We start from the raw sequence: 25715 nt of genomic DNA, 5'->3' as shown, positions 1-25715 counted from the left end.
AATTCACCACACCTTAATCTGTACAGACACAGGCATGGAAAGGCAACAGAACTTTTCCCAGTCTCCAACTGTAACTTTGGCAGGAGACCAGCAGAAATCCCAAATGATGTAAGTGGTTATTTTCAGCGGTTTTCAGTTGTTTAAACCATTTCTCTGTGGGTTTCTGCCAATCTTCTGCTGACGTTATGATGGATTTTAAATGAATTTTAGTCAAATTAATTTTTTTCTTCCGCCTTCCTCTTTTCTTTGCCAATATTCTCCCCTCCCCTCCTTCTCACCTGAAAGCTTTGACTCGTAGTTGGGGTACAATTCCGTTAATATCTTAGTCAAATAGCAATTTTGCAAATGTAAAACTTGACTGAGTTTTGGCAGGCTGTTCGACTGGGGACGATATCACAGCTGAGAATGATCTTGTCCTCACATGTGTATTTCCAGCAGAGATTGCTGGACAGTCAGCAGGAGTGAGAACCATGATGGTTTTGACCCTGCCTAATCCAAGTAGAGTGAAGACAATTTTAGCATCTCCATTTTAGCTGAATTTTCGCTAAAATTAAGTAACACCGCAAGAATGAACAAATGCCTTCCTAATATGTAAACTAGCATAACATGAAAGTATTATACTTCACCGAAGTTTGAAAAAGTATTTGCATTCTTAATTGTTTTATCAGTGAGAGGAAGAACTCCTAATTCTATCCTAGTAACTTTCAATTACATCCACAATTCAGTTGGTTAAACCATTTTCACTCCAACTGAAGACTTCTGTTGGATGTAGAAGGCATAACATTCTGAAAGTAAGCTATAATCCTTGAAGCCAAGCGCATTTTAAATTCTGGCCCCAAGTTTGGTCTTTGGAGTACAATGGACAGGTGATTGCAGAGTGATTGCAATGCCTGCCCAATAGTGTCAGCGAGAAGATTGAATGATTTTGAAGATTGGGTTTCATTTATATGTAGTTGGTGAGCTGTATGTACGATTTAATTGCTGACAGGAAGCTGTTTTGGGAAGGCAGGAAATCCAGTAGGCATCCTCTGAACATGGGCTGTAGGAGGGAGGGCTGGACAAGATGGTGGCGGGGGGAGGTGGAGTGAGAGAAAGCATAATTTAAGGGGCTAAGGACTTTGCAGAACGAGCATGAAGGGCAATTCAGGTAATCCTGAAGATTCAAAACTGTTAATCAATAAATTAATAATATTTCAAAACCTTCCTCCAGTGATCCCTTTAATTTGTACTGGATCTGGCCATTTACCACCTTGTACTGCTCATGAAAAGTAGGCGGGGTTTACCACTGGGCGGGCACTGGGCGGGCACTGGGTTCCTAAAGATGTCATATGACCTTGATTTGCATGGAATAAAAGATTCCCACCTGTTTTCAGTGGAACCGCTTAAATCGAGACCCGTTTGAAAATTGTATTTTGGCAGGCTTTGAGTAGGAAGTAAGCAGTAAGTTTATTTTTACTATTTTCGCCTTGTTGCCAAATTTTTTAAAAACATTTTTTGAAGAGATAACACAGAGAAAAGACAAGGGTAATACAGTAGATGTAATTTATCTAGATTTTCAAAAGGCCTTCAATAAGGTACCACATAATAAAGTCATGAATAAGGTCAGAGAAAAAGGCTGAGTCAGGGGACAAGTAGCAGAATGGATAGCTAGATGGCTTCGCGACAGGAAACAGAGAGTAGGAGTAAAGGGTAGATATTCACAGTGGCAAAAGGTGGGCAGTGGTGTTCCACAAGGATCAGTGCTGGGACCACTATTGTTCACAATTTATATGAACGATTGGAATCATATTAATAAACTTGTAGAATGGGCATATGATTGGCAAATTAAATTCAACACAGGTAAGTGTGAGGTATTACATTTTGGTAGGAAGAATGGGGAGGTCATTTATTACTTGGAGAGTGCGAGTCTGTGTGGGGGAGGGTAGAGGAGTGCAAATACACAAATCACTAAAAGTGGCAACACAGTTTAACAAGGCCATAAAAAAGGCAAACCAAGCACGAGGGTTTATTTCTAGAGGGATAGATTTGAAAAGTAGTGAAGTTATGTTAAACTTCTAGCAAACCTTGATTAGACCACACTTGGAGTACTGTGTGTAATTCTGGTTGTCATATTATAAAAAGGATATAGAGGCGTCGGAGAGGGTGCAGAGAAGATTTACAAGGATGATACCAGAAATGTGAGGTTATACATATCAGAAAGGTCTCTTTTTGCTTGAGAAAAGGTTGAGGGGTGACCTGGTAGAGGTCTTTAAAATTATGAAAGGTTTTGATAGAGTAGATACAGAGAGTGTTTCCACTTCTATGGAAGAGCATATATAAAATAGTCACCAAGAAATCAAATAGAGAATTCAGAAGAAACTTCTTTACCCAGAGAGTGGTGAGAATGTGGAACTCGCCAACACAGGGAGTAGTTGTGGCAAATATTATGGATGCATTTTAGGGGAGGCTAGACAAGGGTATGAGGGAGAAGGGAACAGAGGGTTATGCTGATAGAGTTAGATGAGGAAAGACGGGAAGAGGCTCGAGTGGAGCATAAACACCGGCATGGACTGATTGGGCCAAATGGCCTGTTTCTGCGCTGTATATCCTACGAAATACCACCTTTTCTATGCTGAAAAACGGGTCGGTAGGAAATGAAAATTGTCTCCAGTGTATGTGAGCAATGATTTTCCTTACACCTATTTTACTCTCAGAGGACTGTGAGTAAATCATAGAATAATATAGCACAAAAGGAGATCATTCTGCCCATCATGCCAGAGCTGGCTCTCTGAAAGAGCAATCAATTATTTCCAATCCCCTGCTCTTTCCCTATATCCTTGCAGATTTTTTGTTTTCAAATATTTATCCAATTTCTTTTTAGAAGTTACTATTGAATCTGCTTCCACCATACTTTCAGCCAGTGCATTCCAGATCATAACAACTCGCTGAGTTAACGATTTCTCCTCATCACCATCCAGGCTCTTTTGACAATTATCTTAAATCTGTGTTGTGGTTACTGACCCTCCTGCTAGTGGAAATAATTTCCTGCTAACTATGCTATCAAAATCCCTCATAATTTTGGGTATCTCAATTAAATCTCCTCTTTACCTGCTCTAGTCTCTCCAGATAAATGAATTCTCTCATCGTCTGTATTGTCAGCTATTGGCTTGAGAGGTGTTGGTATCAGTGACAGAAATACATACAAAGCCTCTCCCTGATGGTAGTTTACCTGTCTGTCTTTTTCTTTTCATCTTCCAATTCTCGCAGTGTATGTTGCAGGCGGTCAGTCAAGATTTCTAGTTCCTGTGTGAGTTTGTACTCTTCTCTGAACTGCTCACCTAGCAGAACAAGATCACGTGTAGCATCATGTAGTGGGATATCACTCAGATAAAGGCCTCTCCTGGTCAGATCATCCAAGTTCATTACACTGAATTGAATATGAGAAAAATGATTTTTCTTTACTGAAGGATTTAGTAAACAATTTCATTTGCATTGAGGTTTCCAAATTAACAAGCTATGTCAAGAATGATTACAGCAGCTCTTGGAATGACAATGTGAAATATTTAAAAATCCACCAATAACGATTACAAATCACAAGAGCACATCAGATATCTCAAAAAGGTAAAGTGAACAGTGCATAGTGTTGGAGCAGCCTATCCAAACAGAATCAACGCACCGGCCGACAAAGAGCTATCCAGCCTAATCCCACTTCCCAGCTCTTGGTCCATAGCCTGGTAGTTTACGGCACTTCAAGTGCATATCCAAGCACTTTTAAAATGTGGTAAGGGTTTCTGCATCTACCACCCTTTAAGGCAGTGAGTTCCAGACCCCCATCACTCTCTGGGTGAAAACATTTCCCCTCAAATCCCCTCCAAACCTCCTATCAATTACTTTAAATCTATGCCCCTGGTTGTTGACCCCTCTGTCAAGGGGAATAGGTTCTTCATATCCACTCTATCTATGCCCCTCTTAATTTTATACACCTCAATAAGGTCTCCCTCCTCCATTCCAAAGAAAACAAACCCAGCCTATCCAATCTTTCCTCATAGCTAAAATTCTCCAGTCCAGGCAATCTCCTCTGTACACGCTCTAGTGCAATCAAGTCCTTCCTGTAACGTGGTGCCCAGAACTGCACAATACTCTAGCTATGGCCTAACTAGTGTTTTATAGAGTTCAAATATAACCTCCCTGCTCTTGTATTCTGTGCCACGGCTAATAAAGGCAAGTATTCCGCATGCCCTCTTAACGACCTTATCTACCTGGCCTGCTATCTTCAGGGATCTTTGTTCCTCTACACTTCTCAGTCTCCTACCATTTAATGTGAATTCCCTTGCCTTGTTAGCTCTCCCCAAATGCATTACCTCACACTTCTCATTATTGAATTCCATTTTCCACTGTTCTGCCCACCTGACCAGTTCATTGATATCTTCCTGCAGTCCGCAGCTTACTTCTTCATTATCAACCACACAGCCGATTTTAGTATCACCTGCAAATTTTGTAATCATACCCCTTGCATTCAAGTCTAAATCATTGATATATACCACAAAAAGCAAGAGACCTCATATTGAGCCCTGCAGAACCCCACAGGAAACGGCCTTCCAATCACAAAAACACCCATCAACCATCAGCCTTTGCTTCCTACCTCTGAGCCAATTTTGGATCCAACTTGTCACTTTCCCTTGGATCCCATGGGCTTTTACTTTCGTGACCAGTCTGCCATGTGGGACCTTTCCAAAAGCCTTGCTAAAATCCATATATACTACATCAAACGCACTACCTTCATCGACCCTCGTTACCTCCTCAAAAAATCCACTCAAGTTAGTCAGTCACGACTTTCCCTTCACAAATCCATACTGACTGTCCTTGACTAATCCGTGTCTTTCTAAATGAAGAGTTATCCTGTCCCTCAGAATTTTTTCCAATAATTTTCCCACCACTGAGGTTAGACTTACTGGCCTTTAATTACTTGGTCTATCCGTTTCTCCCTTTTTAAACAAAGGTACAATGTTAATAGTACTCCATCCTCCAGCACCACACCTGTAACCAGAGAGGATTGGAAAGTTATGGTCAGAGCCTCTGTTACTTCCTCTTTTGCTTCTCTTAACAGCCTAGGATACATTTCATCCAGGCCTGGGGATTTATCCACTTTCAAAGCTGTTAAACCCCATAATACTTCCTCTCTCATTATGTTTATTTCATCTAATAGTTCACACTCATAAGAACATAAGAACATAAGAATTAGGAACAGGAGTAGGCCATCTAGCCCCTCGAGCCTGCTCCGCCATTCAGTAAGATCATGGCTGATCTGGCCGTGGACTCAGCTCCACTTACCCGCCCTCTCCCCGTAACCCTTAATTCCCTTATTGGTTAAAAATCTATCTATCTGTGACTTGAACACATTCAATGAGCTAGCCTCAACTGCTTCCTTGGGCAGAGAATTCCACTGATTCACAACCCTCTGGGAAAAGAAATTCCTTCTCAACTCGGTTTTAAATTGGCTCCTCCATATTTTGAGGCTGTGCCCCCTAGTTCTAGTCTCCTCTACCAGCGGAAACAACCTCTCTGCCTCTATCTTGTCTATCCCTTTCATGATTTTAAATATTTCTATAAGATCACCCCTCATCCTTCTGAACTCCAACAAGTAAAGACCCAGTCTACTCAATCTATCATCATAAGGTAACCCCCTCATTTCCGGAATCAGCCTAGTGAATCGTCTCTGTACCCCTTCCAAAGCTAGTATATCCTTTCTTAAGTAAGGTGACCAAAACTGCACGCAGTACTCCAGGTGCGGCCTCACCAATACCCTATACAGTTGCAGCAGGACCTCCCTGCTTTTGTACTCCATCCCTCTTGCAATGAAGGCCAACATTCCATTCGCTTTCCTGATTACCTGCTGCACCTGCAAACTAACCTTTTGGGATTCATGCACAAGGACCCCCAGGTCCCTCCGCACCTCAGCATGTTGAAATTTCTCCCCATTCAAATAATATTCCCTTTTACTGTTTTTTTCCCCCAAGGTGGATGACCTCACACTTTCCGACATTGTATTCCATCTGCCAAACCTTAGCCCATTCGCTTAACCTATCCAAATCTCCTTGTAGCCTCTCTGAGTCCTCTACACAACCAGCTTTCCCACTAATCTTAGTGTCATCTGCAAATTTTGTTGCACTACAGTCTGTCCCCTCTTCCAGGTCATCTATGTATATTGTAAACAGTTGTGGTCCCAGCACCGATCCCTGTGGCACACCACTAACCACCGATTTCCAACCCGAAAAGGACCTATTTATCCCGACTCTCTGCTTTCTGTTCGCCAGCCAATTCTCAATCCATGCTAATACATTTCCTCTGATGCCGCGTAACCTTTTGTGTGGCACCTTATCGAATGCCTTTTGGAAATCTAAATACACCACATCCATCGGTACACCTCTATCCACCATGCTCATTATATCCTCAAAGAATTCCAGTAAATTAGTTAAACATGATTTCCCCTTCATGAATTCATGCTGCGTCTGCTTGATTGCACTATTCCTATCTAGATGTCCCGCTATTTCTTCCTTAATGATAGTTTCAAGCATTTTCCCCACTACAGATGTTAAACTAACTGGCCTATAGTTACCTGCCTTTTGCCTGCCCCCTTTTTTAAACAGAGGTGTTACATTAGCTGCTTTCCAATCCGCTGGTACCTCCCCAGAGTCCAGAGAATTTTGGTAGATTATAACTAATGCATCTGCTATAACTTCTGCCATCTCTTTTAATACCCTGGGATGCATTTCATCAGGACCAGGGGACTTGTCTACCTTGAGTCCCATTAGCCTGTCCAGCACTACCCCCCGAGTGATAGTGATTGTCTCAAGGTCCTCCCTTCCCACATTCCTGTGGCCTGCAATTTTTGGCATGGTTTTTGTGTCTTCTACTGTGAAGACCGAAGCAAAATAATTGTTTAAGGTCTCAGCCATTTCCACATTTCCCATTATTAAATCCCCCTTCTCATCTTCTAAGGGACCAACATTTACTTTAGTCACTCTTTTCCGTTTTATATATCGGTAAAAGCTTTTACTATCTGTTTTTATGTTTTGCGCAAGTTACCTTCATAATCTATCTTCCCTTTCTTTATTGCTTTTTTAGTCATTCTTTGCTGTTGCTTAAAATTTTCCCAATCCTCTAGTTTCCCACTAACCTTGGCCACCTTATATGCATTGGTCTTTGATTTGATACTCTCCTTTATTTCCTTGGTTATCCACGGCTGGTTATCCCTTCTCTTGCCGCCCTTCTTTTTCACTGGAATATATTTTTGTTGCGCACTATGAAAGAGCTCCTTAAAAGTCCTCCACTGTTCCTCAATTGTGCCACCGTTTAGTCTTTGTTTCCAGTCTACTTTAGCCAACTCTGCCCTCATCCCACTGTAGTCCCCTTTGTTTAAGCATAGTACGCTCGTTTCTGACACAACTTCCTCACCCTCAATCTGTATTACAAATTCAACCATACTGTGATCACTCATTCCGAGAGGATCTTTTACTCGGAGATCATAGTAATACTCCTTTTCCCTGATTGCAATGTCTGCATCACCCTTCTCTTTTATAAAAACTGATGCAAGTATTCATTAAGAACCATACCCACGTCTTCCGCCTCACCACACGGATTACCTTTATGGTCTCTAATAGGCCCTACTCTTTCTTTAGTTATCCTCTTGCTCTTAATGTATTTATAAAACATCTTTGGTTTTCCTTGATTTTACTTGCCAACATTTTTCATGCTCTCTCTTTGCTTTCCTAATTTCCTTTTAAATTTCACCCCTGCACTTTCTATACTCCTCTAGGATTTCTGCAGTCCTGAGACCTCGGTATCTGTCATAGGTCTCCCTTTTTTTTCCTTGATACTACCCTGTATGCTCCTTGATATCCAGGGGGGCTCTAAATTTGTTAGTCCCACTCTTTTTCTTTAAGGGAACATACTTGCTCTGAACCATCAGGATCTCCTCCTTGAATGCCTCCCACTGCTCTGACACTGATTTAGCTTCCAATAGCTGTTTCCAGTCCACTTTGGCTAAATCACATCTCAATAGATGTGTTTGCATAGAATAGCACAGGTATGGGCAATTATTTGGGCTGGAGGGCCACTTAACAAGTTCTGCTAAGCAGTTGAGGGCCACCCACCAATGTTCCCCCTAAGGCGGGTGGCTGCACAGTCGTGCAACAATCGCATGGTCCCGCGCAGGCCGCTCCCCAGCTCCTGCTGCTGGAAGAGATACTGTGCATTTGCAGCTGCATATTGGCCGGCTGCACAGCAAATTTAAAGGGATCGCATGTGAAAAAAAATGAGAGGGAATATTGCATAAACATTTACATTGCATAAACATAAATTCAAACAGTAGTAAGATGCTATCTTACATACACAACACATGTTGGATAATGCTTAGAAATGAATCAAAGATAAAAGTTGAAAATGTGTTGGTATATTCTGGTCTCTGTAAATCAGTTCTGTGAAATAGAACAGTACCCTCTTTAGAGCCTGTGTCAGCATCAATTTCCCATCTCAGTCATCGTTATGCTCCTCTGCAATGATTACTAATGCTGTCCCAACTGCTGCCAGATGAAAACTCCCCTACCGTCGTACTTTGGATATTAGGAGAGGAAAGATGCAATGCTGGTCACTTTCTTTGGTAAAAGAGTTGTGGAGATGAGCAGCCATGACCCCACTCTAAAATAGATAGGACATATTCGAGTACGCATTTTGGGTTCGGATGTCCACCAATAGGGCCCAGAATCACGGAACGTATCCTTTTAAGATCGGGCCAGGGAGAATCACTTTTGCGAATTATTAATTTGAATGAAGTATTACTATGGCTTTTGCTTGACTGTAGTTCGGGTCTGCCTCTGACCCATGGAAGCGAATGTGGATAGACTAATGTGCAACTCAAGCTCTGGCTCATATTCTATTTCTGTGCCATCCAGTGGGCCGGATAGAATGACCTGGTGGGCCGGATATAATTTGCCCACCACTGGAATAGCATATGGTATGAGAGAACCAAAAGGGCAGACAATTTAGCTCAAAATTTACCTTTTCAAAATGCCATTTTATCACATGATTAGGGTTCTTGGAATTGGAGGTAATAAGGATTCAGGATTGGTTAATAAACAGAAAACAGCGAGGAGTAATAAATGGGTCATTTTTGGAATGGCATGGTGTAACTAGTGGAGTCCCGCTAGGTACAGTGCTGGGGCCTCAGCTATTTACAACGTCTTAAATGAGGGGACCGAGTGTAATATATCTAAATTTGCTAATGATACAAAGATAGGTGGGATAGTAAGCTGTGAAGAAGACGTAAAGAGGCTGCAAAGGAACATAGAACACAAAGGTTATGTGATTGGGCAAGAGCATGGCAGATGGAGTATAATGTGGGGAAATGTGAAATTATCGACTTTGGTCAGAAGAATAGAAAAGCAGAATATTTTTTTAAATGTAAGAGACTAATAAATGTTGGTATTCAGAGGGGTTTGGGTGTCCTTGTACATGATAACAGAAAGTTAACATTCATCTTCTTCATTAATGACTTTCCCTTGATCATAAGGTCACAAATGGGGATGTTCGCTGACTGCACAGTGTTCAGTTCCATTTGCAACTCCTCAGACAATAAAGAACTCTGTGCCCATATGTAGCAAGATCTGGATGACATTCAGATTTTACCATCCTGACTTTGAAATATGTCACCTTTCTTCATCATCGCTGAGTCAAAGTCCTGGAACTTCCTCCCTAACAGCACTATGGGAGTACCTTCACCACACGGACAGCAGTGGTTCAAGAAGGCGGCTCACCACCACCTTCTCAAAGGCAATAAATGCTGGCCTTCCCAGCGATGTCCACATCCCAGGAATCAATAAAAAGAGCAGTTCAGTATGTTAGCCTTTATTACAAGGTAGTTGGAATGTAAGAGTAAGGAAGTCTTTCTACAATTATACAGGACTTTGCTGAGACCACGTCTCAAGTACTGTGTACAGTTTTGGTCTCCTTACCCAAGGAAGGATATACTTGACTTTGAAGACATACAACAAAGGTTCACTGGATTGATTCCTGGGATAAGAGGGCTGTCCTATGAAGAGAGATTGTGTAGAATGGGCCTATATTCTCTGGAATTTAGAAAAATGGGAGGTGATCTCATTGAAACGAATAAAATTCTTAGAGGGCTTGACAAGGTAGATGCTGAGAAGCTGTTTCCGTTGACTGGAGAATCATAGTCTCAGAATAAGTGGTTGGCCATTTAGGACTGAAATGAGGAGAACTCGAGGGATGTGAATATGGAATTCTCTACCCCAGGGGGCAGTGGATGCTTAGTTGATGAGTATATTCACACTGAGATTGATAGATTTTTAGATACTAATGGAATAAAGGGATATGGGGATAGGACTGGGAAGTGAACTTGATGTAGAAGTTCCGGCTTGATCTCATAGGATGGCGGAGCAGGCTTGAGAGGCCATACAGCCTATACCTGTTCCTATTTCCTGTGTTCTTATCACAGCTTTGAATTAATACCAACAAAAAGCTACTTTAATGCAGAAAATATATGCTCTCATAAAAATGCTGTAAAGTTACAGTATAATTTTTGACAAATGAAAGATATACCTGGGAGAGCACAGGAAAATTATATTATCAGCTTCAGGTAAGTAGATCATCTGCCCCTTCAAACGTAAACAGCTGATTTCAGCACCAGTCAGATCGTCATCAGATTCTGCCTTTTCTACATTCAGCAAACCTTCCTAGGGTGGATGCCAAAAAATATGTTTAAAAAACCTGGATCAAAACCTTTCATGAAGTAGACCTTAGTGGAATTTATTGTAATGTACATAATAATTAAAAAATGGGACCTCAGGTTACCTTACTTCTTAACACAAAAACTGTGTTAATGTGTGAGAGGATTCCGTGAAAAGTAAAGTCAATATGTGGGCGAACCAGAGAGAAAACTGACAGAAGATTACAATTTCCAGGCTGAAGCTAAAGCAGAAAATAAAAAGAACAATTACAAATGTTACCCTAACGATAATTCCATGAATCAAGATCACAAAATTAAACTGTCCAAGAAGAATATAAAGATGCAAAGACAAATTGCCTTTTCTTCAAGTTATAAAAATGTTTTGCAGGGCAGATTATTTGAATGAGCATTAACCAGTGGAGAGCATCGCTCACCAGAAACACATACCTAGAAATCACTGGGCTGCACCCCTTGCATCTGTAACTGGTGGAAGATCATAAGGAACAGGTCAAGATTTCCCAATAATACACTGTTAGCAGGTGAAGCTCTCCACTGGTAGTGCACTTTCATTAGATTGACCCTCATACCATTCAAACTGTCCCTCGTTGTTTTAATGGCTATAAGGGCTGCCTAAGTGTACTGCTTGAAATATGCTTTTGGTTTACTTGAATATCTTAAGATGTATAGGAAATGTAAAAGAAATCTTTGTTTCAGTTCTGACACCTTAATGACAGAGAACTAAGGCCACAATACGCCAAGGAAATAATGGCTCTTTTGACCCAGTTTTGTAATTATTTATTTTTCAATCAATTGCAAATGTGTAATAATGTACTCTTGTCCTATTTGGGGTATATATTTCACTATGTACACACATATGTAAGGAGACCCATATGTAAAATGACTTTCGGTAGATTAGCGCCTCCCATTAGCGCCTGGTGGGGGGGCCTAGTGCCCGGGCGCGGAGAACGCAGTGACGCCTGTGAACTTCAGTGCCAGTCTAACTCTTAGCGCCTGGGCCTCTAGCGCCTCACAGATCATGACGTCATAAAGTGCGCAGCACGCCGTTGGCGCCCCGGCTGTGAAATTGACTCTCATCCTCTGCTGTATCGCCTCGCCAGCAAGAGGTGTTGTGAACTCGGCTGGCAGCTTGGGGAACAGCAATTAAGGGGAATGGTTTTCAGCTAACACAACCTTTTTTATTTGCACAGTCCAATGCCTGCAAAAGATTTTTCACGTTTCACTGGTGCAAGATGTCCAAGCCCTCCACTTTGTGACTGTTTGGAGATGTAATGGTAGTCGCCCAGGTCGCCTTGCAAAACAGAACTGATGACAACTAGCTTGTGCAGCATCATGTAAGTGAGGGAAGCAACCTCTGTGATGAAAGAGTGCCTTTACAATGCGCTTGAAACTGCCGCTACCACTCCGCTTTTGGACTTTAGTGCCCCAAGAAAAGTGGCTAACACTTGATTTAGTGCTCCACTTCCCTCTTGGAGCGCTAAAACTGAATTTCGCGAGAGGCGAGAATGATTAGCGCCTGTCGCTAATTTTTCAACTTTTAAAATTTATAGTGCCCAAATGGGGCAATACCGAATTTCTCCCCCCAAATCTGTGACCCACCACCACAGCTCCCAGAGACTTGGCAATTTGATTTTCATGTAGACAATTGTTTCACAAGCTGCCAACACTACACACTGACAGAAAGTGGGAGACCAGAAGGCTGACAACAGAAAGCAGCTAACTGGGAATCTGAGAGAGGTGAACTGGAGTACTGGAGTTGAAAAAAGACCAATGGCAGATAAAGAGCAAGAACTGGAGAGATGCAACAGGAGACTGGAAGTTAGGGAAAAACAGGTATGAGCTACAGTTAGGCGAGTGACTCCACAGAGTTCAAAACAAGAGAGCCCAACTTGACAATGAGCACTTAAGTGCTCTCCCCTTTATGAGTTACAGTAACATCCACCACAATGACCCAATGACATTTATATGCACTCCAAATCATAGAATAGGAGGTCATTCGGCCCATCGAGTCTGCGCCGGCTCTTTCGAAGTGCAATCCAGTTAGCCCTACTCCCCTGCTCTTTCCCCCATATCAGCAAGTTCGAGCATCCACACAAATGCTGTTAAACACGGAAATCGAGAAGTTTCTGTCTGAGTTTCCCTGCTCCTCAACAAGCTTCGCTATAACAGTAACTCACTGAGAGAATAGGCATTAAAACACATAAATGGCATGAAGTTACAATACTTACCCTGTTTGTCCATTCAAGTGCACATGAATTTTTAACGGCATAATATAATCATAGGGGACGAAATTGCCCCTCTCCTTAAGGCCTGTTACCACCGCAAATCGGCGGCCACGCTGCGGAGTGCAGTGGCCACCAACTTTTCGTGCAATGGCCGTTGATAGCCCAATTGCCCGCTCAAGGTTTCCCGGCGGTGCCCCCACTCCCCCACCATCGCTCCGCTGCTGCCGATCCGTGGTAAGCACGTCATCACCGTGCGCACTTCCGATCTAACCCCCCACCGATATGGCGACATTCCCCTCTTAAAATCTTTGGACTGCCCAGCGGTGCCAAAACCTGTTTTTTCGCAATGGTCCAGTGAGGCTGTGACCTTCTGCAGTGGCGGTCTGGCTTCCCTTAATGGGGAGGGTGCACTGCCACTGCCGCCATGTTTTATTTTTGTCAGCCAACTGCCATGTCGGCCCGACAATTATACCTCAGGTTCAGTTGGGCCGCCAACGGGCAGCCTAACACGTCCTCTTGGATGCCAGGCCGCTGGCCCGGCTGAAACTCTCCCTGGTGGCCCAGTGGGCCGAAGTTTTAAAATCGCGGAGGCTCTCCTATTTTAGTGAAGGGGAGAGCCATGGTGACGCGGCGCAGTAATGATGACATTGCGGCGGTCACTCCGCACCACCCCCAACTTCTGCCCCTCAGGTGTTGCCACCGCCATGTATCCGCCCCTCAGTGTTGTCACCACCCCCATTAAGAGTGACTTCCGGATCCAATTAAAAAAAACAACAAAGAGCGGAATGTCACTCAAGAGGTGAGCCGAACCGCAGCTGCGGTAAAAATCATTCCAAGGGGGTGGGATTGCCCCGTTTCGGGCGGAGGGGCAATTTCTACCCCGTAGAATCATAGAATAGTGCAGCACAGAAGGAGGCCATTCGGCCCATCGAGTCTGCACTGGCTCTTTCGAAGAGCAATCCAGTTAGTCCCACTCCCCCGCTCTTTCCCATATCCCTACAAGTTTTTCTCCTTCAAGTATTTATCCAATTCCCTTTTGAAGTCTACTATTATTAGGTTTATTAGGTTAATTTATTAAGGTTAACAGAAGGAAACCAACCAATCAAGAACTGCTTCTAATAATGTTGCTTTCACACTTCTAAGGCACCCAAATTACCATGCATGCATACAACTGGCATAATGACAATCCTTGGGGTGTTTACAAATTAGTTGAAATTTCCCAACAAAGCATTTGAAAAACTTGTTTTACAAACTAAGACATGGATGTCATGTAATAAATTATGTGGGCCTGTGGCTGGCTGACTTATCCACAACGTGGCTGCAAACAGTGCCAGATTTTGGGAGGATGTGTCTGCAAAATATCTGATCCACTTTAAATACCACCTACAAGCAGATCTGATTCCTGCGAGCAGCCCCAATCCACTCCCCTTGGCTGCTCTGACCCAAAATTGGCACAATCCAACCGCTGCCAAAGGCTTATATGCTTAAATTAATGAATTTACAACTGATAAATCCGTCATGCTTAACATGAAAAAAGTAGACATATATGGGTGTGAAGTCATAGGTGTTAGTTTTTTAAACATATCGATGAAATAAACAAGAAAAGGATAGATTTTATAAATTTGTATTTTGCACGAGACACACATTGGGAAATCTGCTGCAGAAGATCAAAATCCTACAAGCTCTGTTGAAATCCACACCTAAATTCCTGATTTTTATTCCTGTTGCGGAGCTTTGCACTATAGGAACATAGGAACATAGGAATTAGGAACAGGAGTAGGCCATCTAGCCCCTCGAGCCTGCTCCGCCATTCAATAAGATCATGGCTGATCTGGTCGTGGACTCAGTTCCACTTACCCGCCCTCTCCCCATAACCCTTAATTCCCTTATTGCTTAAAAATCTATCTATCTTTGACTTGAAAACATTCAATGAGCCAGCCTCAACTGCTTCCTTGGGCAGAGAATTCCACAGATTCACAACCCTCTGGGAGAAGAAATTCCTTCTCAACTCGGTTTTAAATTGGCTCCTCCATATTTTGAGGCTGTGCCCCCTAGTTCTAGTCTCCGCCACCAATGGAAACAACCTCTCTGCCTCTATCTTGTCTATCCCTTTCATGATTTTAAATGTTTCTATAAGATCACCCCTCATCCTTCTGAACTCCAAGGAGTAAAGACCCAGTCTACTCAATCTATCATCATAAGGTAACCCCCTCATTTCTCGAATCAGCCTAGTGAATCGTCTCTGTACCCCTTCCAAAGCTAGTATATCCTTCCTTAAGTAAGGTGACCAAAACTGCGCGCAGTACTCCAGGTGCGGCCTACCAATACCTTATACAGTTGCAGCAGGACCTCCCTGCTTTTGTACTCCATCCCTTTCACAATGAAGGCCAACATTCCATTTGCCTTCCTGATTACCTGCTGCACCTGCAAACTAACCTTTTGGGATTCATGCACAAGGACCCCCAGGTCCCTCTGCACCACAGCATGTTGTAATTTCTCCCCATTCAAATAATATTCCCTTTTACTGTTTTTTTTCCCAAGGTGGATGACCTCACACTTTCCGACATTGTATTCCATCTGCCAAACCTTAGCCCATTCGCTTAACCTATCCAAATCTCCTTGTAGCCTCTCTGAGTCCTCTACACAACCCGTTTTCCCACTAATCTTAGTGTCATCTGCAAATTTTGTTGCACTACATGCTGTCCCCTCCTCTAGGTCATCTATGCATATTGTAAACAGTTGTGGTCCCAGCACTGATCCCTGTGGCACACCACTAACCACTGATTTCCAACTGGAAAAGGACCCATTTATCCCGACTCTCTGCTTTCTGTTCGCCAGCCAATTCTCTATCCATGCTAATACATTTCCTCTGACTCCGCATACCTTTATCTTCTGCAGTAACCTCTTGTGTGACACCTTATCGAATGCCTTTTGGAAATCTAAATACACCACATCCATCGGTACACCTCTATCCACCATGCTCGTTATATCCTCAAAGAATTCCAGTAAGTTAGTTAAACATGATTTCCCTTTCATGAATCCATGCTGCGTCTGCTTGATTGCACTATTCCTATCCAGATGTCCCGCTATTTCTTCCTTAATGGTAGTTTCAAGCATTTTCCCCACTACAGATGTTAAACTAACCGGCCTATAATTACCTGCCTTTTGCCTGCCCCCTTTTTTAAACAGAGGCGTTACATTAGCTGCTCTCCAATCCGCTGGTACCTCCCCAGAGTCCAGAGAATTTTGGTAGATTATAACGAATGCATCTGCTATAACTTCCGCCATCTCTTTTAATACCCTGGGATGCATTTCATCAGGACCAGGGGACTTGTCTACCTTCAATCCCATTAGTCTGTCCATCACTACCTCCCTAGTGATAGTGATCATCTCAAGGACCTCCCTTCCCACATTCCTATGACCAGCAATTTTTGGCATGGTTTTTGTGTCTTCCACTGTGAAGACGGAAGCAAAATAATTGTTTAAGGTCTCAACCATTTCCACATTTCCCATTGTTAAATCCCCCTTTTCATCTTCTAAGGGACCAACATTTACTTTAGTCACTTTTTTCCGTTTTATATATCTGTAAAAGCTTTACTATCTGTTTTTATGTTTTGCGTAAGTTTACCTTCGTAATCTATCTTCCCTTTCTTTATTGCTTTTTTAGTTATTCTTTGCTGTTGCTTAAAATCTTCCCAATCCTCTAGTTTCCCACTAACCTTTGCCACCTTATACGCATTGGTCTTTGATTTGATAGTTTCCTTTATTTCCTTGGTTATCCACAGCTGGTTATCTCTTCTCTTGCCGCCCTTCTTTTTCACTGGAATATATTTTTGTTGCGCATTTTGAAAGAGCTCCTTAAAAGTCCTCCACTGTTCCTCAATTGTGCCACCATTTAGTCCTTGTTTCCAGTCTACTTTAGCCAACTCTGCCCTCATCCCACTGTAGTCCCCTTTGTTTAAGCATAGTACGCTATGAACACAAATTTGTAAAATCTTCCCTAAAATCCTCAGTCCAATGGCTAAACTACTGGCTGACTTATTAGTGAACAGAGTTGAGCCATTTTATGTGGAACTGATTTTTGCCAAAACATCACTGCGTGTATTTTCTCGATCATTTGCAGAGTTATATCTGCTGATTAACACAGCTCTAGTCCCATGTGAAAAACCAGAGAACGTGAGTTTCCTGCATTTATGAAGCTCTGAACTGGCATAAGTTCACACTCAAAATTGTAGGTGCAGCAGACGCCAGTAGTTTCATAAAGGTTTTTTTTTAATTGCCTTACTAAGACCTGCACTGTATTTTCTATAGTTTTGAATGCTTTTTTGATTACATCAGAATCTGTTTGTTATAAAGATAAAATATTTCACAATTGCATTTTCTTTTAAACATGCAGGCCTGGAATTTCCAGGAAAGAGAGGGAAGATAGATTATGAAAGTAAACTAGCACGAAATATAAAAACAGATAGTAAGAGTTTCAACAGATACATAAAAAGGAAAAGAGTGGCTAAAGTAAATGTTGGTCCCCTAGCGGATGAGACTGGGGAATTAATAATGGAGAACAGGGAAATGGTAGAGACGTTGTATCGGTCTTCACGGTAGAAGACACTAAAAACTTCCCAGTAGTGGATAATCAAGGGGCAATAGGAAGGGAGGAACTTAATACAATCATTATCACTAATGAAGTAGTACCAATGCCCAGTAAAATAATGGGACTAAAGGCGGACAAGTCCCCTGGTCCAGATGACTTTCATCCTCGGGTCTTAAAAGTGGCTGCAGAGATAGTGGATGCATTGGTTGTAATCTACCAAAATTCCCTGGATTCTGGGGCAGTCCCAGCGGATTGGAAAACCGAAAATGTAAGAAACTATAGACCAGTTAGCCTAACATCTGTCATTTGGACAATGCTGGAGTCCATTATTAAGGAAGCAGTAGCCGGACATTTGGAAAAGCATAATTCAATCAAGCAGAGTTAGCATGGTTTTATGAATAGGAAATTATGTTTGACAAATTTGTTGGAATTCTTTGAGGAGGTAATGAGCAAGGTAAATATGGGGGAACCAGTGGATGTGGTGTATTTGGATTTCCAGAAGGCATTCGATAAGGTGCCACGTAAAGATTACTGCACAAGATAAAAGTTCATGGGATTGGTGGCAATATATTAACATGGATAGAGGATTGGCTAACTAACAGAAAGCAGATAGTCAGGATCAATGGGTCATTTTCTGGTTGGCAAACAGTAACTAGTGGAGTGCCGCAGGGATCGGTGCTGGGGCCCCAACTATTTACAATTTATATTAATGACTTGGATGAAGGGACTGAGTGTAATGTAGCCATGTTTGCTGATGATACAAAGATAGATGGGAAAGCAAATTGTGAGGAGGACACAAAAAATCTGCAAAGGGATATAGGCAGGCTAAGTGAATGGGCAAAAATTTGGCAGATGGAGTATAATGTGGGAAAGTGTGAGGTTATCCAAGAGAAAAGCAAATTATAATTTAAATGGAGAAAAATTGCAAAAGTGCTGCAGTACAGAGGGACCTGGGGATCCTTGCGCATGATGCACAAATAGTTAGTATGCAGGTACAGCAATTAATCAGGAAGGCAAATGGAATGTTGGCCTTTATTTCAAGGGGGATAGAGTATAAAAGCAGAGAAGTTCTGCTCCAACTGTACAGGGTATTGGTGAGGCCACACATGGAGTACTGCACGCAGTTTTGGTCTCCGTATTTAAGGAAGGATATACTTGCATTGGAGGCTGTTCCGAAAAGGTTCACTAGATTGATTCTGGAGATGAGGGAGTTGACTTATGAAGATAGGTTGAGTAGGTTGGGTCTATACTCATTGGAGTTCAGAAGAATGAGAAGTGATCTTATCGAAACATATAAGATAATGAGAGGGTTGGACAAGTTGGATACAGAGAGTATATTTCCATTCATAGGGGAAACTAAAACTCGGGGGCATAGTCTCAGAATAAAGGACTGCCCATTTAAAACTGAGAAGAGGAGGAATTTCTTCTCTCAGAGGGTTGCAATTCAATACAATTCTCTGCCACAGAGAGCTGTGGAGGCTGGGTCATTGAATATATTTAAGGCGGAGATAGACAGATATTTAAGCGATAAGGGAATAAAAGGTTATGAGGAGTAGGCAGGGAAGTGGAGCCGAGTCCATGATCAGATCAGCCATGATCTTATTAAATGGTGGAGCAGGCTCGAGGGGCCAAATGGCATACTCCTGCTCCTATTTCTTATGTTCTTATGTTCTCCATGGTGCATCCCTTAGGTTAGACCAGTAAGTTTACCATTCTACCGATGTTGTTATGCTCAAAATGCCTCTGGATCTTGTTTAGAATATGCCCGAATATAAAATGGGCATAAATCAGTGGAACAGTTGGGGCCCAAGGAAAGCACCAAATTCACACCATATATTTTTTCTTCAAGTATGAAAATTATAGTTTTAACTCATTCAACCATCATTCATGCACATTAAGCACAACAAGCTGGAGCATTTTGGGCATTTAAAATTCCCTTGATCTTTTGCGCTGGTTTGGTTGATTCCACCCGGATTGCAGTGATATTACTTGCAGAAACACGTGGAAACTCTACTCTCAACATGTTTAAGAACCTGCAATTGGGGAAGCCTTTCAATTTTTATTGTGATTTATATTGATGCCATAAAAATACAATAAAAGAAACAGGTCTCAGTAAGGGTAAAACTAAAAAAAAGCTCAAAAGATTGCAACAAAACAGCAGAAAAAGTACTATTTCCTGCTCCACCTGAAAATTTGGTCATAATTTTAAAGAGAACCTCTTAGCAAGTGCATATGAAGGATTCTCTTATATGATGCTCGGTAACTTGGGTCGAGGCCAGTTATATAGGTGGAGATGCATTTGGGAGGAGTGATCGATAGATGATCATAAAAGATTGATAGACTGCATATTGTACTTATGCCCGTAGTGTACTTACGCACAAATTTTCTGCAATCTTTTAGGCCACATAATTTATTTGTGCCCTTGTTATGCACATCACTGGGCGCAAATACGAAGGAAATTCAAGGACGTTGTGCTTAATGTGCAAAAATAATGGTTTGATGTCTTCAGACTTTAATTTTCCTAACATCAATAAGGTAAAGAGGAACTTAAAGGAAGGTGGCATATGTTCTGCGCTTTGCTGCAGCCCCAATTGCTTACACTAATTTCTGCTTCTTTTACACGATTTTTATGTGGCATCGGCTAATAAGATTTTCAGGAAAATTTGGTGTAATTTTCCATCAACAAGTTAAGCCGAAAAGCGGTCATAAATTTCAGCGTAATTTTGAAATAAGTGCACTCCAGCAAATTCCGGCTCAATTAACTTAACTCCTGCTCTTTCAGCCCTATTTCCACCAAAGTACTGACCACCAAACTTCCCTTTCTGGCCCTTATGCTAGCTGATATTGTTAACAGTTCCCTCTCCTCTGGTACTCTTTCACATCTGCCATCATCACCCCCTCCTCAAAATCTCCCCCTTGATCCCTATGTCTTTGCAGACTACCACCCCATCTCTAATCTCCTTTTCCTCTCAAAAGTCCTTGAATGTGTTGTCGCCTCTCAAATCCATACCCATCTTACCCACAACTCGATGTTTTAACCTCTCCAATCAGGTTTCTGCCCCATCCACAGAACTGAAATAGCCCTATCAAATTCAGAAATGACATCCTGTATAGTTGTGATCATAGTGCACAATCGGGCTCTCAGCAGGAGGCCATATCCACAAAGGGTGTTTAGGGAGAAATTCTCTGATCTAAACTTCTGCGACGACCAATGCTTGACCAAAGAGATCATCACTGAAATCTGCCATCTGCAAAGACTGCATTGCCTGTGGCTGTCAAGATGACTGTGATTCTGAACTGCTATGTGTCAGTCTCCTTCCAAGTTCCTGCTCTCGCAATTTGCATTGCACTGCTGCCTATCTACATTATCACATCCCCATCTCACTAGCCACCCCTCACATTCATCCTAGTGCAATCATACCAATTAACAACACACAAGGGTGGTTTATCCAATGTTCATGTAAAGTATCTGTTAATGTGTTGTTAAATACTGAAACCTTTATTTTCAATACTTTCCATTCTTGGACAGATTTGTGTGCACCTTTGGAAGTGGCTTAGTGAGGTGCAGTGAATGGTGAATCATAATGGTTCCCCCCACAATCGTAATTGGTGTGAAAGGAATGGCTTGGGCATTGCAAGGATGCTTTATAGTGTTGGTGTGGTGCCAATCTGGTGCATCATGTGGCAGCCAGAGTGTACAGCATCAAATGACATTAATCTGGCCATGGTGAGGTGATCCCAGGCCTCCCGGGCAGCAATGTGTTCGGGTGTTGATGCCCTCTGTCCTGTGCAGCATCAGGTAACTGCAGAGAAGGTTGATGGTGTTGTTGTTGGTGTTGCTTGTGTGCCTGGTGCTGCTGGTGTTGCGCCTGATTGTGGTGGGATTCTGAGGACCAAGGTAAGAGAGTATAAAAGGCACCCTTGCTGATGGAATAGATGGCAGTGGAACTATAGATGATAGAAGTGATCTGTCAATGGTGAGAAAGGTAATGAGGTCAGACTGGATGGAAACTTGTGTAAAGACTTACAGCATGGTGAGTCTGTTGTGGAAACGCAGTGAGAAAGAGCTTGTGGCTTAGGGAAGATATCTCTGTAAAGGGGGAGTTTTTACTGTACATTTGAAGCTGTCAACTCAACAGCTGATTCAATAACCATTGAACTCCCGCCTCAGCTTGACAGACCTGGTCCACAATAAGCGTGTACCCTGTGGGCGAGCTGGCAAATGCAGAAGGTGAGCTGAAATTCATTCTTAAGTGGCTGTAAACAAGCCACTATTTACCTGAATTGGGTCCCCCACTGTGAACCTCCCACTGCGTGTAGCAGCTGCTCAGCGGTGACAGACCCGATATTTGGTAAAGGCATGTGGCGGCAGGTTCACAGCGGGGTCCTGACCCGCTGGTGTAAAAAAAACACTTTCCCACCCGGCCCGCCACCTATCGCGCCTGCTGACCCCTGTAAAATCCATCCCAATGTTTCAGGTCTGACGAAAGGTCATCAACCTGAAATGTTAACTCTGTTTTTCTCTCGCCAGTTGCTGCCTGACCTGCTGAGTATTTCCAGCTTTTTCTTTTTTTACTGCAGCGCACTTGCTCCCGGTGTCTCACCACATCCTCTATCCTATCCTCTAAATTATGCACAGTGTTAGTATCTGAGCTAGTGGCTGCGACTGTGAAATCGAGTGATGGTGTGTCTTTATCTTCCACTGCCTGGGCAGGTTGCAGTCACTGGTATCTGAAAGGAAAAAGGGATTAGTGTACGGTTGTGGTGAGTGGAAAGGAGAAAGTACGAAGTGCATGCTTAAGCATCAGCAGTCTGTAAGTCAGAAGAGATTGTGGGATGTGGGAGAAGTGGAGAGGAGGATTAGGAATGTGGATACCCTCATCTTCAATGACTAAAGCCATAGCCTCAGCAATAGCCAGCACCATTTCCTCCATGGAGGTTAGAACGTGCAGGCGTGCCTCTCCCCCTTCGGTTAGTTCCTGCTGTCTCCAGTTGTGCGCCACCTTCTCCTGTAAGAGAGAGGGAAGTGTATTAGTGAAAGTTGTGCAATCTGTTCTGGTGCTGTGGCTGTCATGTTGATTAGCTATCAGCGTGTGCAAACTGTGAGATGTGGTTTTGAGGCTTCCAACAGTGCTAAGTGTGTGAGGGTGAGGTAAATGTGAAGTATGAGTTCTGATTGATAAAGATTGTTGGTAGGTGAGTAATAGGGATGTGCAAAATTGAGGGTAGTGATGCAGTTGGGAGGTTATAGCATTTGAAGATGCATTCACTGACCTTGACCACTCATGTAAGCTCACTAAACTTCTACCTGCAGTGCATTCATGTTCTTGGAGCTATACTCCTGACATTGACCTCCACGGCTATCTCGTATCACTACCTTCTGAGCAAGTATGTGGAGGGCCTACTGCTGCCCTGAGTACCTAAGGATCTCAGCACCTATTACAGCCACAATTTTTAAATTTTTATTCAATCATGGGATGTGAGTGTCGCTGGAAAGGCCAGCATGTATTGCCCATCCCTAATTACCCTTAGCTGAGTGGCTTGCTTGGCCATTTCAGAGGGATATTAAGAGTAACCACATTTGGTGGGTCTGAAGTCATATATAAGCCCCATCGGGTAAGGACAGCAGATTTCTTTCCCTAAAGGACAATAGGAACCAGATGTTTTTTATGACAATCTGGTAGTTACATGGTCATTACTGATACTAGCTTTTTATTTAAGATTTATTTATTAACTGAATTTAAATTCCCAGATGTCATGGTGGGATTTGAACTCATGTTTCCAGATAATTGGCCTAGACCTCTGGATTATTAGTCCAGCAACATAAGCACTATGCTCCTCCCCTTTAAGAGTTGCAGGCCAGTTTTAAGTAGTGCTGGACACTCACAATATTGGGCCCCTGCTGATATGTGCAGCCAATGAACAGCACAGAGAGCGCTGGCTGCATGCAGCAATCATAATGAGCATGCAGCACAAAGTTGGCCTGTATTACACTGAATGGGTGTGTTAATCACGTATTGTGATCTCTGCGCTCATTTTCAGGAGCTAATTAATTTAACCCCTTAACAGAGGAACTCTGTGCTGAAGCAGCATTGTAGAGGTGAAAGGGGTTTGTGAATCATGTTCTTCAGAATGTGGTCATCCCAAGAGGCATTACTCAGCTATTCACGACACAGGGATAGTTTAGAAAGACAGAAGACAGACCATCTCATGGGAAGCAGTTGGAGATAGATCTTATGTGAAGGCTTGTCGGAGAAGAAAAATCATCTGTAAAAGGCTCAAAAAATCATCGGGGATGGGTATTCCACTACAAGCAGTTTGGAATTCAAACAGGAAAAGGCATGTTGAAGGACTTTCGAGTTGGCCAATCAGCAAAAGGGTCAAGTTATCTCTGGCGAAACACGACTGGACACCCGGCTACCATGTGGGCCCAGTTTTCTTTTGTGAACTATAAAACACAAGGACAAAGGAATCTTCTTTCTCAAAGAAGCAAACGTTGTGAGGAAACTTTTGGTAAGCCGACAAGAACCATTTGGGAGGTATAGGTTGAATTGATCACTCGACGAACTATACATAATCTTATGAGGAGGTGTACATGACCAAGTAACTTGAAGCGGGGTGCATATTATTGCAAGAAGTAGGATTCAGTTTAATTCTACTTAAACTGTCTAACTTAGAGCATAGAAGTTACTTGTATGTACATATTGAATCTGAAATCAGTAAGCGAATAATTTGTAGTTTGCTTTGATTTTAAACCTGTACCCGGTAGTGTTGAACTCGGAACTTATAGTCATTTTCAATCTTTTTAATAAAGTCCATTGTATTGGAAAATGTCAGTGTTATTAAGAATCATGGGGCTAGATTTTACACTTTTGTGCCTATCGCCCAAAAATGGGCGGTAAAAATAGGTTTTCAGATCGCCGGCTTCTCGCACCTCGTCTCTATTTTTGAAATTGGGCGTGACCGTGAGTGATATGAAATGGGTGGTAGCGTTAAATCTCTTTGACCTTCCGCCGCAACAGCATGGCAACACTCTATTCCTGCGATTCAGGAGGTCAAGGGTCATCATAACATGCACAGAAGAGGAGACAGAGAAAGAGGGAGCTGAGAGGGACTGAAAGCGTGCGTGGTTGTGGTGTGTGCTTGTTTAGCTGTTCTAGGAGGCACGAAGGAGATGCACCAGCAGCAAAAAGCTTACTAAGCACCAAGAAGATAGTTGACACGGAGTTTTTGCCCAACAAATAAGATATAACATGGAAGGGATGGTGGAGGACCTGGAGCTGGTAGCCAGGAACACTGGTGGCAGAGGGCTCCTAGTGGTCCCGGAGTGTCGCACTGCACCCTAAGCTGCTGTACCTCCATTGCCAACGACACATGAGAGCCAGGAGCAATATCTTGCTTCTGGCTCAGAGCACGTTCCCACCTCGGGACCGTCCTCTCCTGTATCCGTCCAAGCAGCGTTTCGGCCATTATCCCCCCGCCCCCTCCAGTGAAGCATCACCTGAGGAGCTGCCTGGCCAGGGGGCTTGGAGTCAGGAGGGGAAGGGATAGAGGTGGGGAGGAGAAGCCGGGAGGGGAAGGGTTGTTTTTTTACAGAAATACTGATGGTTTCAGACAAATATTCGGTTTAAATGTTCTTTATTCAACAAAACCTTGTAATCTTGTTGCGCATTGGCTCAGATAGCTGCACCATTACACGCTGGTGATTTCTTAACATTAAAGGGTATAATTACACTTAACTTCAATTAACTTAAATTTTAACTGTCACCAAGGTGATGCCCACCATTGATATCTGACCTGCACACCCAGCAGTGTATCAGCCTTGTAAATAACACCAATGTTCTTTCAGGCAAAGCATTCATTGATTGAGCTCTTGACGTAAGGTTCTTGCAGCTATCATGCCACCACGGGCCCTTTCATGCGGTCTACAGGGGGGGCGGGGGCATGGCTTCGGCATCAGCCTGATTGTCTGGGCCGATGTCAGCATCTGCCTCCTCGTCTTCCTCTTCCTCTCTGTGGTGAGGTGGACTGTCAGACTCTTCAGGCAATTCTTGTCTCCTCCTCATAGCCAAGTTGTGCAGCATGGAGCACACCACCATGAACTGAGCTACTTGCTCAGGGTGGTATTGGAGGTCGCCTCCTGTGTGGTCCAGGCATC

General features: G+C 42.9%; 1 protein-coding gene across 1 annotated transcript in view; it reads right to left on the bottom strand.

Annotated features, from left to right (window-relative positions):
• The window catches only part of gucy1b1 (guanylate cyclase 1 soluble subunit beta 1), a 185780-nt gene that overhangs the window by 69862 nt on the left and 90203 nt on the right, over positions 1 to 25715 (bottom strand). Inside the window, exons 4-6 of the mRNA XM_070862479.1 lie at positions 10849 to 10965; positions 10597 to 10730; positions 3209 to 3406 (exon numbers count right to left, since the gene is read on the bottom strand). Coding sequence (XP_070718580.1) covers positions 3209 to 3406; positions 10597 to 10730; positions 10849 to 10965 — 449 coding nt within the window. The remainder of the gene's footprint in view (positions 1 to 3208; positions 3407 to 10596; positions 10731 to 10848; positions 10966 to 25715) is intronic.

This window comes from Pristiophorus japonicus, chromosome 2 (assembly GCF_044704955.1).
Source record: "Pristiophorus japonicus isolate sPriJap1 chromosome 2, sPriJap1.hap1, whole genome shotgun sequence".
Classification (NCBI taxonomy): domain Eukaryota; kingdom Metazoa; phylum Chordata; class Chondrichthyes; family Pristiophoridae; genus Pristiophorus; species Pristiophorus japonicus.
The sequence above is the reverse complement of the archived record's forward strand: the minus strand, read 5'-3'. Positions and strand labels throughout refer to the sequence as shown.